Here is a 17992-nt window from a genome sequence, read left to right on the forward strand (position 1 = left end):
TGACCTCTTTATTTCTGCCATGCCCTACCTATATGTTTTAGTTCGGTTTGAGTTTATATTGTGGGTAAGTAGTATTGATTCCTCTGTCCGATATTAGATCATAAAGCCTTTTATTGATACTGCCAAAGTGCCAAGTGTTCAGACAGAGGAGAGGGACCAGCTAAGGCATCAACAGAATTTGACAGCAAAGCTTCTGTAGGTACTGAATTTCACATCGTTATTGTTCTTAAATAACCTTTTTGCTTCTTTCGGTGAAAATGCCTTTCCTCAGTCATTCATGAACAAGCTTTTGGTTTTTTGTTACAGTCCTATTAATGAACATGTTATTTTCTTCATAACTAAGGTCTGATCTTTCCTTTGAATTACCGTATTGGCTCGGATATAGGCCGCCCCCGTATATAGGCCGCACCCTAAAAGTTTGGTGCTTTTTTAAAGAAAAAGTTTTTTTCTTTAAAAAAGCACCAAAAAAACATACTGCCACTCTGTCGTCCCCCCCGCCCCCCGAGATATGCTACCACTGTCCTCCCTCCCCGAGATACGCTGCCACTGTCCTCCCTCCCCGAGATACGCTGCCACTGTCCTCCCTCCCCGAGATACGCTGCCACTGTCCTCCCTCCCCGAGATACGCTGCCACTGTCCTCCCTCCCCGAGATACGCTACCACTGTCCTCCCTCCCCGAGATACGCTGCCACTGTCCTTCCTCCCCGAGATATGCTACCACTGTCCTCCTCTGCCCCCCCCAACTTACCGGAGCAGACTCCCGGGTGTCTCGCGGGGCCGGCGGGGGACATCTACGCAATACAACTTCCGGTGCCGACACATCCGGCACCGGAAGTTGTATTGCGTAGACGTCCCCCGCCGACCCCACAAGACACCCGGGAGTCTGCTCCGGTAAGTCCGGGGGGGGGTGCAGAGGTAAGATGCGCTTAGACAACCTCCCGTGCCGGCACCCCCCCCGTGGGAAGTGCTGGCAGGGGAGGCTGTCTGAGCGTATCGGGCAGTAGGATGCAGGTCCCCTGCACCGCTGCGGGGGATCTGTATCCTAACCCCGCTGCCTGCCCGGCGCCCGGGACTGCATGTCCCGGGCGTCGGGCGCTAGACCCCGAATATAGGCCGCACCCCCACTTTAAAGTCTTAAAGTGGGGGAAAAAAGTGCGGCCTATATTCGAGCCAATACGGTACATAGACATATATTTAATTACACGGGCAGAATTATACTTTACTTCCGTGTGTCTAAATCCCTTTTAATACATGATAGAATCTTACAAGCTTTTGCAGCAGCTGACTTACATTGAACACTGATTGAAGGTATAATTTACACATTGATTTTTTCCCCAAAGTGCATAACCTTGCATTTGTCAGCATTAAATCTCAACTGCCATTTGGCTGCCCAGTCTTCCAATTTTACCAAATCCCATAAAATCCAGGTCAGGTAGTATTATTTTTCCTAATTTGGTGTCATCTGCACACACTAACCCATGGCTTTCAATCCCGGATCATTAATAAAGACACTAAGTAACAGTCAGCCTATTGTCAGAGCCCTAAGGAACTCCACTCATTTATCAATCAAGGCACAAGCAATATTGCCTAAGCTTATCTCTTTTAAGTTGACCATTAAACTTTTAAGAGGAACTGTATGAAATACTTTTGCAAAACCCTTATAAAATGCATCCACTGAAACGCCCTTTAATGTCCGCTTCTCCCGGATGGCAGCCAACTACAGAAACGCAACCAACGATAGTCGCTCATGATTCATCCTTTTGGTCTCCGGTTTGATGTCTTGATGCCCGAGAACCTCTTTCCTTCTAGACATCCGCTGCATGGGAATCGGCGTAGGGATGCGGGTAGACCTAAAACCCTTCTACCAGCACCGGTCGTCCTAATCTTAGGTAGATCAAGAGCCTACTGTCCAGGAACAATGACGCATACATACCCACTTTTTCCAAGGTGTTAATTTACTTGCCAAGTTCCGTAGAAAGAAGTCCCTCTGTTCCCTGGCTCCTTACCATCCTCTTTCTCTGTAAATGCCCTGGGTGCTAGAGACACCTTCACAGAACATTTCTGCATCCACTTCGCCATTCATGGCCTCCGGGGCACCAAACCATCACTGTCACCAGTTATCTAGAAGACTTAAAGAAGCGTAGTAGTTTGTATAGGATAATAAACAAAACATAACATAGCAGTCGTCATTTTAGCCAAGTCTTAAACTTCTATTCCTGAAACACCATTTAATAAATTACCTTCACGTTAAAATGTGATATTTTTATTCTGTTCCACTTCTTCTTTCCATTGTTATGGTCTCTACTGACCTTTAAGCAGATGACTTTTTTTCGCTATTGCATTAGTACAATTTCTACAGACGCGTGTCCCACGCGCAGCCCACGGATTCTAATCACACGCATTATATATTTTAAATCTTCTCTCCAAACAGCCTTTCAACCGGTCAATTTTCGTAAATGAAGTAATCTGAGCTCTTTTTCTAAAATTAACGTAGTCAAATTGCTCTCTGAACAGTGTATTGACTGCTCGCTGAATTCCATCACATTTCTTATGCTGACAGCTGTTGTTCTGCTATTAATGGACAATCCTATCCCGCAAGCTTCGCTTATGTCCCGAGCAATTATAAAATGATCTATAAGGAACGCCATAAATATCAATTCACATTAATGTCAATTCTGTATAAAATGATTAAAAGAATCCCTTAAAATTGTTTGGGGCTTTTAAACTGCCACTGAGATCGAATGTGAGTTTTCCATCCATAGTACTTTTTTTTTATTTTATTAAATAAGCCATAGTTCTCAAATGTTGGTTACAAAAGAGTTTTTTTCCTTATTGCGTATGACTGAAATATCAATGGGTTTGACTCAAATATGTAAAAAAAAATTGCTTGCCTAAAAACTGCAACTTGCGGTCCCAAGACATGTCTAAAACGCGGGCATAGCGGCCGCTAGATCCAGACCTTGGACGCTTTTTGTATGGATGGGGCTAGCCCCAGAGGGGGTAGGTAGGGGGGTAATAGGTGGGGAGAAAGGATTAGGCAGAACACACAGAGATGACAGGGCCAACGGCCGACCCCCCCCCCATGCCTGGAGAAAGAAAGAAACTGACCAGGAGACCCAGGGAATCAGAGCTTCATCCGGAGACTCTGGGTCCAACCTGGACAGTTCCGAGGTATGATCAGGAGGCCATCCCTAGCATAATAATATTAAACGCGCAATAAATTTCCACCAAGTGGAAGGATTTTTCTTTACCGACCGTAGTATCACTATTGAATTACGTTTTATGATCAGCCATTTCTTCCAGCAAATTTTATTAGCGAGAATGTCAGAAATGTGGTTTTGTTTTATTCCGTTCCTTAAGTCTTTTTGACAGAGCTAACTCCGCTCCGGCTCTAAAGTTAAACCATCCAGCGCCGCGTTACATAATACATTTGCGTTGCATTACTAATCGTAATCGAGCAGAGCTCACCGGGAAATATCCCAGAAAGGCTTTTTTTTTATTATTCGGTCTTGAATTAATGAATAATAACCAAGAAATTATCTCCCTACTAAAGTCTCATTTATTTCAATATGTAATAATTGACTTTTTTGTGTTTTTTTTTTTTTTTTTACGCACTTATGTATATAATTTAATGCATAAAAAAAAATCCATAATGTATTATGCGTATGGCTGCGGTAAAGTACATCTGAGCTCTCTCGAAAACAGCGTATGTCCTTTCCACGTTTTAACTCTTTGTGGTAGAAGTTCAGAAACTAGATTCAGCAAGAAAAATACTTTTTATTATCCTTCCCATGTTTCAACGGGATAAACACCAAAAAGTGGTCCGTAGAGTGGATCTGTCACTCTGCCAAGTGCTTTGTAGAGTTAAATACACTAAATAAACACAGAAACCCATTCGGCCCACCTAGCCTGCCTATTTTCAAGCTATCGAGGCTGAGCCAAGAGGTTCTGCAGAGTATTTCATGTAAAAATAATAAATAATAAATAATGCGCCGCACGCAGGGAGACTGGAGGTGACTTCAATGATAAAACCGAGCAGTCACGTCCAAAAGATTTTGTTACTGGGAAGAATATTTTTTTTTTAAAGGATTTATCAGTAGCAAAAACAGATGCGGCTTTTTTTTTCGTGGTAATGTATGGATGCGGACCCCTTGTGACCAACACTGTGAATAAGAACGGTGCTAAGTAGTTTGAAAAGCCACGCAGGCTGAACACATCAGTCGCAGTCCGACGGCGGTTCCTCGCAGCCCAGATGTGGCGGCGTTATTTGCAATTCCCCATGTAACATAAATACTTAAATAAATGCTAATGATATATATTTCTTTTGCTGTTAAATAAAATAAGAGCAACAACACCTAGAGGGTTTTGGAATGTTATCCACAAAAAAATGATACAAGAACAAGGAATCCCTCCTCTCTTAGGATGTTCACGTTATGGTCGGGTTTTATTTTTTGGCCACGGGGAAAGTTAAAGAATAGATGCGTTCGCGGTTTTAATGATCTGAAAAGTTTTGTGCCGAACTCGAAAAAAAAAAAAATCAACTGGAAAAAAATGGATAATTTATCTCGATTTATTTCGATATGTAATAAGTATCTTTTTAGATGCAAATATATCACTTTTATTATAAAAAATAATTTGGGGTTTGTCATGCCCCAGCCTTATCTTCATGGTTCGTGGGATTTTATATGCTATAGCTGGAATATAATTTGTCTTTATCTCTTAAAACATCATACTGCATTTTATTTTAATATTGGTATATATGATGACATCATACCGCATTTTATTTTAATATTGGTATATATGATGACATCATACTGCATTTTATTTTAATATTGGTATATATGATGACATCATAACGCATTTTATTTTAATATTGGTATATATGATGACATCATACCGCATTTTATTTTAATATCGGTATATATGATGACATCATACTGCATTTTATTTTAATATTGGTATATATGATGACATCATACTGCATTTTATAGGCAATGTATATGCAGGGGAACAACGGTGTAGATTGGGCATTCTGTCGGCAGAACACCCTATGATGTCACAGCTTTTCCAAAATGATATAATGTTCTAAAAGGTAATACAAGCAATGATATACTAAGTAATAGGTATTTAGGAGCCGTGGCTACCTGGTTCCTGGGATTTCTTCCCATCTGGCCTTTGTTTCACGCGGTCGCTTTAAAGAACTTGGCACCTCGCAAAGAAGGTTTTTAGAACTTTGGAATACTTTGTAAATTATTGGTATTCAAGGAAGGCTGTATTTCTTATAATATAAATGGAAGTTTAACAGCAGATACACTGAGGACATTCTTACTGAACTGTGCTTAGCGTGGTCCTTAGTGACATTTCAGGAACACTTAAATGACAGCTTACATGTACTTATGGATACCAAATAGTATGTTTATCCTAAGTAATTGATACAAAGGTTGGAGATGTATTTTGTACCTAAAGGTGTGTGACAATTACCTTGAGCGTAGGCCATGATGATCCAGAGGAAATCATATTGCCTTTTGGGGCAGAGTGGACATAGTGCTGATGACTTCTTTCTTCTGGATTTTCCAAATTAATAATTTTACAGATTTCTTTTTAGTGTCAGCTCTTTGGTCGAAAGAATATTTCATGCATCCATCTATAATGTATGTAAAAACTATTATTATCTGCTGTAACTTTTGGGCTCCCCATATTAATGTAGGGAATTTTTAAACCTATCCTCTAGATTGTAAGCTCATTTGGGCACGGCCCTCCTCGCCTGTTCTTTCTGTTGAATTGTTATGTTATATACTACTTGTCAAGTCCTGTTTATCCATTGTACAGCGCTATGGAATATGATGGCGCTATATAAACCAACAAATACTAATCATTTGCAAAATACTAGTGAAAATTGTAATGTTTAGATCCTTGTCCTTCCCTTGACATAAAGTTCACCGTTTTTTTCTTACGTGGCGTATTGCTTTTTACCGAATACTGTAATTGACAAGGTCTGCAAGCTACACCGCCACTAATTAACCCGTTCCACGTCAGGACAGGGAAAAAAGAAAAGCAATGTGAGACTTTACTTGTCAATGGTAATCTCACATCTTATTAAACATCATTGACTCATAGAACGGGCAAGTATACACAGGCCTGGTGCCCGGCTCCCAAAGGAAAGCTATTAACCCCTCGTTTAGAAGAACAGGATTGTGGCTTCAAAACCACCGTGCTTTCATAATAGCCCAGCACTTAAGAGGTTAAACTTTCAGATTCTGATATTCATGTTATTTTCAATATAGATTTTTTTTATCGTATGTTTTTTTTTTTTTTTTCCCGAGCTTATTACGCATGGATTTCGAAAATACCCTCCAGGTTTTTTAATCAGATGCGATGTTATTGTGATATGAGGTTTTTTTTTTTTTTAATTTGCCACTGTCTGCGGAATCCCGATACACTGATTCATTTGTACGCTTCTAATAAAAATAAAATAAAAAACAGGCCTGCTCTATTGACCTCCTGTACTAAATCACACAGGAGGGACAAAACCTATCACTCCCCATAACTCCAGGGATAATAAAGAGATCAGATCTCAAAATGATGCTAGAAACGGCAGAAAAAGTTCACTTCATTGTGCAGCAGAAATAATTAGCTCTTTTTTTCCGGACCGGCCACCAATTTATTGCTGCTGCCGACCTCCGACGGATGTTTTTCTTTTTAAGTATATGTCTCGTTAATCTCCAATACACTGATCGCTGGTTAATTACTAATTAGGGGTTTCACCCGGAGCGCACTTTATAAATTGAAGGTACGGTAAATGTTTATAACAACTCTTATGCTAAAAGTAAATGGCAACAGGTACTGTACAAAAACTGGTTTTCCTCCCATATTCTTAAAACGTATTGTAATAATCCTCGCCCTGGATATCTATATTATATGCACGTTGCGCTCATTCATGTATCTTTCCTATCATTCATTGACTTGTGATTTGGAAGGAATAAATAATTGCAATATTTATAATTACTAAATTACACTGAAATGGGAAAAAATCACAGAGAAGGTCAATATGTATTTTTTATGCGTTTGAGCTGCTGAGTGTCCTAAATTCGATTGAAATAAGGTTTAGTGCATATAGGGTTAATTAAGTAAGGGGACAATGGGCAGGAGAGTTTCACCAGTGCGATGCTCCTTCTGCAAACAATATGGCGTCATACATGAAGGTATACTAGATCAGATAAACATTTTTTTTAGAAACATATACCCGTGGTTGTAAAAATCAATGACAGGCCTTTCATTTAAATGTACAAAACAATAAAGCATTCTTCTTTGTATCCAAGACAAAATATCTTTACTAAAAATATTATCATCTTTTACTTCTGTGATTCTTTTTTACCAAAATGCTCAAACCCCACGTTATCAAATGGGAATAAACGTGACAGAAACAGTTATTTTGTCTTATCTTTTATGCCGAGCTTTTGTTTTAATTCAAAATCATTTACCTAAAAAAAAATATATATATATAAATTAAAAATGAATAAAACTTGAAATTGGTTAAGACATTCTCCAGATATCTACTAGCTGTATATACAGCTGCCGAGGGAACCATGAATGGGTTAACACTCGCGGTAATCTTGGGATAGAATGAGTGGCAGAAACACTGATTTAATAGCCTGGATTGTATGAGAGATAGTTAGATGTCCTCACTGTTATTAGCTTTCACAATGAGCTCTACCGGCTCATGAAGAGCAAGCGATAGAAATATAATTATATTTTCTTACTAATCTAATAAGGAGAGATAGTGGGACTTGCCTGGTTAATTTCCCAGCTTGGAGCGGAGGCTGGTTTTTACACCACTCTTGCTGGGAATAAAAGCAGGGAGGGGTATGGTGGGAAGGTATTATAATTTTAATCTTCCCTCGCTAGCCAGCCAAAGATATCTCTCTCCTGCAGATTGGAGGAAGGTAATTCAGTATCTGCGGGTGAAACGGGAAGGGGGTATCACAGCATAATCCTGACGTGTCTCTTAAAGGGGTAAAATACTGCTAATTTCACCCTGCCAGACTCATTGAGTTATTTTTCACTTGGATCCATCATTAGGGCATGAGCCCACCAGTTATGTGTGCTGAGACCAACAAGGAGAGCATTGCATGTTGATATTGTCAAGCATGGAGTCCATATAATTCATTTTGCTCTTAGTAACCGGTTCTTGGCTTGGCTACCCCCTACCTCTTGCTGCTGCAGCATCCATCCAATATGCTGAGCGCCTGGATATGACATCATACCCCAGCGAGATGCATCTGAGCCAGGAAGTATGATCACTATGGAGGCTGTGCCAGTTAGGCACAGTGGTCTATAGTATATTGGGTCCGGTTACAACGGAGATCTCACATCTTCCCAACCGGCCCAAGGTGTGGTGTGCTGGAGAGAATGATTGCTGAATAGGGTGATCAGGCACCCAGTTATGTGTTACTCTTGGCCTAGGTGAGAGAACCCCACTTAAGAAACCCAGCACATTTGCCACTCAAGGAAGCCTTATCTTAGGCACTAATAACACTAGTATATCTTTGACCAATGGAATAGAAATATAGTGGATGAGAACCTTCATCTTCTCAAATCTGCCCAATGATGACCTTTTGCAAATCTTCCAACCTTACTTGGTCCTCCGTCTTGTCTTAGCTTCAGGATAGCTTTCTGCTTATCCCATGAAGCCATAAATTCCTTCTGTGATCGAGCACCGATGCCAAATAAATTACGAAGCTGCCTTTACTATGTGTAGAGAATAATTATATTTTTTCCAATTCCTATTTATTAATTTAAGATATTATTTAGACGTAATATGTAGTTTAATGTAAGAAATAAATTATTTTGTGACCGGGATGACATTTGCTTTTGGATGCTGTAATCTGAACTCTTTTGTCTGTTACTTATATGTGGTCCAAAAGTTTGAACTACAGTATAATACCAATCCTTGTATTTTACTTCATTCATGTACCTGTCAATCATTCTTACCAATCTTTCTTTCAAGTTCGGCGCCGACATTAAAGCTGAACTGTAGTTCCAATAGAACTTCACAGAACATAAAACATTCTAAACTCGCCTTGCCAAAAAGCACATTTTCTCACTGCTATAAAACTTGAATCTACCTGAATGGGAATAATTTGCATGCATGTAGACAACCCCTGCTGCTACCGGCACTTCTCCCGGCACTCGGTGATAGACGCCCGGTGTAAATGCTGGCAGGCGGAGGTTACCAGACAGGAGAATCCAGGTCCTCTGCAGCGCTGCGGGGGATCTGGATCTTGGTATCATAGTCAGACCTCTATTTGAGGCCTGATTATAAGACGACCCGGATTATAAAACGAGGGGTATTTTTCAGAGCATTTGCATTTACATTTATAATCGAGCAAATACGGTATTTATGGTTAAAAATTCTAGTTTTAACGCACAAATTTGCAGTCGACCGACACACATCACAGTGCATTTACAAGTACCTCTTGGCAAAAGCCTTATTTGCCAGTTGAGAAATCAGGCCCTTCCGCGTCCCTCTCCTCCTCCCCTATATACTGGAGCATTAGGAGTGATGTAGCAGCGGCGGGGTGAATTAGATGCCCCGCTGACATGCAAGCATTAGTTATTTTGTTATAATGTTCAAACAACATGACAACTTTTTTCCCTAAGGCCGGTTAGATGCATTGCAGGAAACTGATCGAGCAGGTACCGTATGGTGTGAATATTTACATCCAAACTGCACAGCTCTTATTTTTCCCTTTAGGGATTACAATTTTGTGAATATTTTTAACCCTGTCAGTGTCTGAGGACCAGGCTTGCAATTGCCTCCTAACTCTTTTAACTCTCATTACCTTTTATTAAGTTTCATGTGGTCCTCGTTGCAAATGCATGGGGGGGGGATTCTACAGAATGCCTATTGACTAAGGCTTTATAATCTCCCCACTTTTGTAAGCTGAAGCTCAGTCAATGAACTCTGTCCTATACAAGAGCTCAGGTGTCCAGCGTTCCTGGTCCTGCTTCCGGTGTTCCTGGTTTCAGACCCGAAGTTCCAGGTGCCTCCACGCTTGCTGTTCTGAAACCAGGAACACTGCAAGCAGAACCAGAAATGCTGGACACATGCGCTCTTACACAGAGTACAATAACTGAGCAAATACCTGCGGGCTGAAAGCTGGGGATAGCTGGATGGAATAAAACAGCCATCTAGTGGCTACAGGGATACGAGGACTGGCTCTAAAAGACAGTTCACCGGTACCAGTCCTGGTGCAACCGTGACATAGGGAAGTCCTTCAACATGTCTTTAGATAGATAGATATTTCTGTTGTATCATATTTGCATCTTTTAGCTCATTGTCTTTTTTTAACCACACACACTACAGCTTAATAAACAATAAGTTTCCACTTATTAAGTTTAATTCCCATGTAAAACCAGTGCTTCTATAACTGTATGCATAGGTAGGGCCCAGCAACATATTTTGGCCTTGGTTGACCAACTAGGCCTAGGCCTTGGGCTGCAGCCCCTTTGCCTCAAGATGTCTCTTTTGAGTGCCGCTGCTCAATGGCCCAGTTACGAGGGAGATCTCTGAGCCGGAACAGCCTCCATAGACTACTTTAGGAGGTGTTGTGCAAATAAACTTAGTTGTGTCACAGAAAAACATAGCAGGGTTTATTCACTAAAAGTGAAAGGTGTCTTGGGTTGACTACCAATAATGGTTTCATAGAATAGCGATTTTCAGTTTTGTTTTTGCCAGGCTCCCTTGCTATATTAGTTCTTCCCTCAAAATTAACTAGCGCCGTCCCGTACAGTTCGGGGTCAGGGATTTTTATGCCTTGCGGGTCCGCCACAGGCTAACTCACATTTCTCACAAAATATTCTGCATTGCTCGTTCCCGCATTAGTTTCCACCCGGTGTCCCTGGATCGCTAAAGGCGCTAAGAATGATAGATTTCCTCTGGGGCTTCCATTGAATTCTCCACATTCTACAATTCCTTTGTCGCTTGCTGTTTTTTATTATTTTTTTTTAGAAGTGGCACAATGCTGTGGAGCAGACAGGCTTCCCGTAACATAGGTTATCACGGTCTTTATTACAATTTAAGCCTTGGAGATTATCATATACTCCGGAGGTTTGTAAAAGTGCCTTTTTTCCCCCAAAAGAATGAATGTTCTGCTTTTCATGTAATCCGTCCTTTCCGTAATGGTTCTGTCTTTGAAATTACATTAATTTGCATCTTGTTGTAACTATTATTGTTCAATTGTATGGTAAGTGGAATGTCTCGAATGATAAATTATTGTTTGCAAGATATCTGGAATAAATAACGGAACCGAATATAGAAAAGAAAGTTTTAGAAACCTTTCAAAGAACTATTTACCACTCTCCCGCCATTTTCTAATTACACAGCGGCATTATATTTTATATATAAATTTATATATGTTTCGGGATGACCATGTGCTATACCCACAATATACTCAAATATTAAGGGGGGGTTGCCTTTATTTTTTTGAATAATACAATATTAATAGCCCTGACGCTTAAGTTGAATGTACAGGAATACCAATGAAGAACACATATTAACCCCTTAATGACAAAGCCCGTACATGTATGGGCTCAAAATGCATTGTTTTCAATGGGTTTAGGGACCGCCCATTGTCCTTAAGGGGTTAAACTATTCTTTGACTTGTTTGTAAATAACCATACTTGCCTTTGGGAGAAGCCGCAGCTCCAGAGCTGTAAAGCAGCCCCCCTCAAAGTGGTTTTAATGATTTTGACTGCTTAAAGTAGCCAATCAGTGGCAAAAAAAGTCCTTCTGTTTGAATGAACACTTTAACGAGGATAGTCACCTATCATAATTATTGAAGCGTTTATGATGTTGGAGTGTTCCTTTAAGAGAAAGGACTACAGAACCTTGATTGGAACTTTCGGGATTGGTTTGGCCCAACACGGGGGTGTTCTGTGTCATCTGTTCATTGGCATTTGTGAACAAAAGCTTGGTTTGTCCCCACGGATTTTGCACGGCTTTCCAGAGATAAATGAGGGTCCTGCTATCCATCCCAACCTTTTGTTCATATTGTGTGCGATTGCTGTAGTCCGAGGAGCGCTATTTTTCACCCTCTTGTAAAGCATGTTTGTAAATCCGCTGGGCCATTCTAGCTCTCCCAGTCCATGTTAATTCGAGCCTTTTGTGCTGTTACATGGCCTTTGCTGAAGCTGCAATGGGCTGCTCGCGCAGATAAGGTATAACACTAAAGCATGTTTTTTGTGTCCTTATTTTTGCAGTATTCCGCTGAATTGTTGGCTGTTGTCCGCCTCCCCTTCATTCATCCAAGTTATCTCCTGAATGTTGTCGACAACGAGGAGCTGATAAAGTCATCAGAGGCTTGCCGGGACCTAGTCAATGAAGCAAAGAGATATCACATGCTTCCACATGCTCGGCAAGAGATGCAGACCCCACGGACCAGGCCAAGGTTATCAGCAGGTAAAGGAAGAGAGCGGAAGACCTATAATTAAATAACCCATCAATACTGGTGTTTATATCGGCCTCTTTTATCGAACATAAGCCCCCATAATTCTTAGCGAGCCACGTATTGACTATGTCTGTGGGGTCTTCAACTCCTGAAAGGTCTTGTTCTACACTGTTCTGGTGGGACCTGCACTTGATTAGGGGTCGGGACTTAGCAGAAACCCATTTCGTGGGCAACAACTTCTTAGAAATGAATTGCAAATTAGGGGGAAAGTCAATAAGAACTATCTTAGAACTTAACATTTTTAGCTCTCCGAAAGATCCTTTCAGCTGGTGATATTTCAGGTCTTTGATGGGCAGCGATCTGTAAAATACAATGTCTCTCATTTCCAGTGATAGTTTACGTGTTCGAGAGATCACGCCTGTGTATCATTTTTCCCGTTTAAAGGTGTAGCTGAAGTAATTGTCCTAGTCGGAGGTCGGCAGATGATCGGGATGAATCAGAGAACGCTGACGGCTGTCACTTGCTTAAATCCTCAAATAAACAAATGGTACCCGCTGGCCAGTCTACCTTTCTACGACCGCGAGTTCTTCAGTGTTGTGAGCGCAGGAGACAACATCTACCTTTCAGGTGACTATTAATGAGACGTAAAAGTGAACAGATGGTTTGGTGTATTTTGCCATAGCTGCCAACAGTCCTGGCAATATGGCACATGTCTCCATGCATAGTGCTGAAGTCAGGCATTGTATATGCTAAAAAAAAGGGGAATAAACATGGTTACAGAGATGTTCTGGATAAACACAAGCTGTGATGTCTTTTTTTATTATCATTATTTCTACAGTAGCTTACTAAGCAAATGTACTGGTAGAAAGACATTCCGTACAGAAAAAAAGTTTTTTCATCTACAGTGGGCTTTTTACAATCCCACCCTGTACATGGAATGCGTCTTTGGATTGTGATACACACCCTGCTCACAGTCACAAGGCGCAGAAGAGAAATGCAAGCAAAAACTAATGGAAAGGTTCAAAAGTTTGGGGTCACTTGGCTGTTTTCATGGAAAACAAGGCAATTTCTGGCTGTAACATAATTGCAAAAGGGTTTTCTAACCATCAATCAGCCTTTTAAACTTAAACTTGGGTCAGCGAACACAACGTGATATTGGAACACAGGAGTGATGAGAGTGATAAAGGAGCGATGGGAGTGATAAAGGAGTGATGAGAGTGATAAAGGAGTCATGGGAGTGATAAAGGCCTTTGTACGCCTATGAAGATATTCCATTAAAGATCCACCGTTTCCAGCTACAATAGTCATTTTGGACAAAACCCAGGAAATCTGTAAGTGACCCCAAACTTTTGTGCAGTAGTGTGCATCGCACTATATACTTGCTAGGAGTTTTCCAACACTTTATTTTTTTTGTAATTCTGACGCACCTTCACATTTCCTTAATCCATTTAGTAGTGAACCATACCAACCCAATGGCAGGTTTTAATTGTTCTCCCAGAAAAAGTAGAAAAAAAAACCAAAACCAAAAAACGTAAGTCAGAAATATTGGCAGCATTATGCGTTTTCACTGTTCCTAGGAGAACAACCATATGTTTATTCTCTTTTTTTTCCAGGTTTGGGCTTTTTGTTCTGACTTCAACTGTTTCCATGTTACTGGAACCAATGCTCTTCTGGCAACACAATCTCATTATTTTAGAAGTTTTCAATTGTGATTCCCTCATTACCGTTATATCACTGGCCAGAGTTAAAAAAAGATGCCACTCCATAAATCTAAAATGTTATAGGTTACCCATTTTGTTGATCCAAAAGAAGCTAAAAAAATTACTAAATTATACTTACAGCCAAATCTGGCTGTTAGGGAAAGAAAAATCCTTAATGACTTGGCGGTCGGATTCCTACCTGGATGAAACACCATCATCAATTTAAATTATTACAGCCATGTTTGTCGTACGATGCCAGCTAAACCTCTATTGGAGGCTCATACCTTAAAGTCAACCTGTCACCGGAAGAAAATGTAACATTAATCAAAACGCCCTGCTGCTTACGTTGATTCGCTTATTACATTTCATTTAGGAAGTGTTGTAGTGGAACAGGAATAAAAAAATAACATTGGAATTTACCGTTAACACAGTACAGATATCATATGAATGTAATTGGGCAATGGGGGGGTAAGATTTTTCCATTGTGGGCCATATGTGACACCCCACCCAACATTCAGGGTTATTTTTCTCCACTTCTTGGTTGTTCCCCCCTCTCCCCTTCTTACTTTGCCCCCCTTTTGTTATTTTGTCCCCCCTTCTCATTTATTTAGTTTCTCTCTCTTTCCCCTCACTATATGATTTCCTCCTCTCCCCCTTTATTATTTAATTACTCCTCTGCCACCTTACTTCTTTGTTTCCCCCCCAACCACTTATTAATCTCCCCCTCATTATTTAATTCCCCCTCCCTTATTATTTCATTCCCCCTCCCTTATTATTTCATTCCCCCTCTCTTATTATTTAATTCCCCCTCTCTCCTCTTACTATTCCATTCCCCCTCTCTCCCCTTATTTCATTTCTGCCTCTCCCCCTTTATTATTTTATTTTCCCCTCTCTCCCTTTATTACTTCATTTCTGCCTTTCACACCAAATTATTTAAATTTCCCTCTCCCCTTATTATTTCATTCCTCCTGTCCCATCGTATTATTTCATTCCCCCTCTCCCGTTTTATTATATTATTTTTTTTGCCTTTCACACCTAATTATTTTGATTTCCATCTTCTCCCTTCTTATTTAAATTTCCCCCTCATCCCCTTACTATTTTATTCCCCCCCTTATAATTTCATTTCCACTCGTCCCCCTTACTGTTTTACTTTCCCATTTCCCCCCTTATTATTTCAGTTCCCCCACTTCCTCCTTACTATATTATTTCCTCATTTCCCCCCTCATTATTTAATTTCCCCCATGTCTCCCTTACTATTTTATTTCCCCATTTTCCCCTATTATTTAATTTGCTCCATGTTACTGTATTCTCGTAACCCTTCTTATATTCCCTATTTCTCCTTTGTCCCATTCTGCGTTATAACCCCCCACACACACACATGCACATACACACACACACACATACACACATGCACACACGCACACTCTGTTTCCCAGCCACAGGCGGTGGGAGCTGCAGTCACGTTTTGCGTGACCCTCTTTGTAATTGTTTTCCAGATAGGGTTCGGTATATTTACTTCTTCTCGTCTCGTGAAATAACGCACCGAATCTCCACAAAGTCAATTTCATGTTAACACCGCAGTAACTGGAAACTCATTCAGATTTTTTTAATGCAGTCTGAGTAAATAACACAGTCAATATGTGTACATTATGCAGTAGCCAGAAATTGATTTAATAGCATGAATAGCGTCCGTCGCCTGTAATAGTCCCCCATAAATTATACAATATCTCTTTACAGCAGTAGGCTGGAAATGAAAAGGAATCCACCGAGGCCACGGAGCGCGGCCCTCGTAAACAATGCTATATGTGTTCTTTTACATTTACATATATTAATGCGCCAAGAAAAAAAAACGGCGTGACTCTTGTTTAAAACGGTAGAGCGATCCGGGATATAGGCGCATGCTATTGAAACACATTACGTATACATTAGGTTTTTAGTTATTACAGCAGTGCTATTTAGGGATGTGCCTGCGATTGAATGAATTGTTCACAGCGCCTGGTAAAGGTGCGGAATATATCATTATTATAGCGCCTTGTTTTGAACATTGTGAGGATCTGTCACATCCCAGCATATTCATAGGAAACAAAATAACGACAAGGATATTAATCAAGTAAATAGGATGTCAGTCGTGGGTTTATACACTGGTTATACTGGACTACAGTAAATATTGTTGTATATTTAGAGTCATTTTAATGTTACAATAGGGCTAATTTGGCATTATTACATGCCTCCCAACTGTCCCGCTTTGCATGGGGCAGTCCAGATTTTGCCATTCTACCCGTCGCATTTTTCAGGACAGAGGTAGGGTACGGTGGTTTTTGGGACCACAATCGCACGGTCCGATTCCATTCTCTGGTGTCAGGGACATCGGAGAATGCAGACTGCACATGCGCAGAATTTGTGCGCAGCACTGCCAGTGACGCTGGACCTCCCAGGCTTCACCCCCGGCATCCCAATGCGCCAAAGTATGGCAAGCTGCATGGGGGAAGGTAAAAAGTGATGGAATTGGGTGAAGACAGACAGGAAGTGGGCAAGGCTGCATATAACACCCTCAAACTGGCAATCTAAAGGTACCCTGCCAAACAGCCGCCAGTCCTAGAGCTCCAGGCAAAGCCATTGTATTTCCAGGCATTATTTAATTATTTTAAATATTTTAAATGTTATATTAAATACAAGCCCAGACTCCTACTTCGAATCCCATCTTTTAGTGTGTAGCCATTGGCTGGATACATACACTGTACGCTGCACATATGTGACAGCCTACGTGTGCCATTTTATCAGCTGCTGGCCTTAAAGTACCAAGAGCCCTTCCTAAGTCTCTGAAACACGGTACAAGCAGTCTACGTTCTCGCAGCACGGACACTCAAATGCCAGGACATCCTAACCACTAACAGAATGTGTGTGATCCGATAATTTAGCAGCGACCCCAGACGTGAGCTTCATGACCTGTGTGCCAGGTGAATAAAATCAGCATCGTGTGTATATATTGGTATATATGTATATATATATACATATATATATATGTGTGTATGTATATATATATTAGATTGTTAGAATGTGCAAGTGAAGGAAGCCTACTATTCTAACTACCTGTTCCTGGTAATATACATGTGTGTGGACGAGTCCTCCTCTTGACAAGATCCCATTTACATTGCGAGTGCTGACAGATTCCGTAGCGTAGTACAACAGAGGGTAAGTCTGACTAAAAATGAATAGAATCAGGAGTCTGTTGGTCCCACAACATGGAAAACCAAGTGTGGAAGTAACACAGGCTTTCCCCCCTCATACTCCCTTCCATAGTAATCAGCATTTATGGCCAGACCTTGGCTTAGCTTGCCCCCCCCCAGGACAAAAAGTACCCTCTCGTGTACTTTAATATAAAGAATTATTTCATAAACAAAAATATTCCATGCCATACATTCTACTGGTCATTCCATCTTTTAGAAAGCTCCCCAGGCTTGTTTATTTGGTCTACAGCCACCCATGAAAGCGGAAATCAGTCTATGGTCCTATAGTGAATCCGACAACAAGAACTATGGCCACAAATTCACACCATAAACCCTTATATTGCAGTAAAAACAAAATATAGGAGATCAATACTCTTGCTCGATATGACATTTCTAAAGCCGGAGCGAACCCTGATTGTTTGGCTACAAAGTAATTATATTTTACATAATATCATATACTTAAGTTAATAGTTTCCCTCTATTTATGGTGGAACACAGCTGCATGGCTCGCGGTACTCTCAAGGGCACTTAAAGAGCCTAGATTCTATATTTTTGGAATCTTTCCCCCTGTATGAACTAAACATTTATTAATTTAGCCATTATTATAACGGCTGTT

The 17992-nt window shown here is 40.6% G+C and overlaps 1 protein-coding gene across 1 annotated transcript in view; it reads left to right on the top strand.

The window, feature by feature from the left end:
- Positions 1–17992, top strand: part of KLHL29 (kelch like family member 29) — a 387892-nt gene that overhangs the window by 323820 nt on the left and 46080 nt on the right. The window contains exons 9-10 of the mRNA XM_053459279.1: positions 12262–12460; positions 12894–13076. Coding sequence (XP_053315254.1) covers positions 12262–12460; positions 12894–13076 — 382 coding nt within the window. The remainder of the gene's footprint in view (positions 1–12261; positions 12461–12893; positions 13077–17992) is intronic.

The sequence above is a fragment of the Spea bombifrons genome, chromosome 3 (genome assembly GCF_027358695.1).
Source record: "Spea bombifrons isolate aSpeBom1 chromosome 3, aSpeBom1.2.pri, whole genome shotgun sequence".
NCBI lineage: Eukaryota > Metazoa > Chordata > Amphibia > Anura > Pelobatidae > Spea > Spea bombifrons.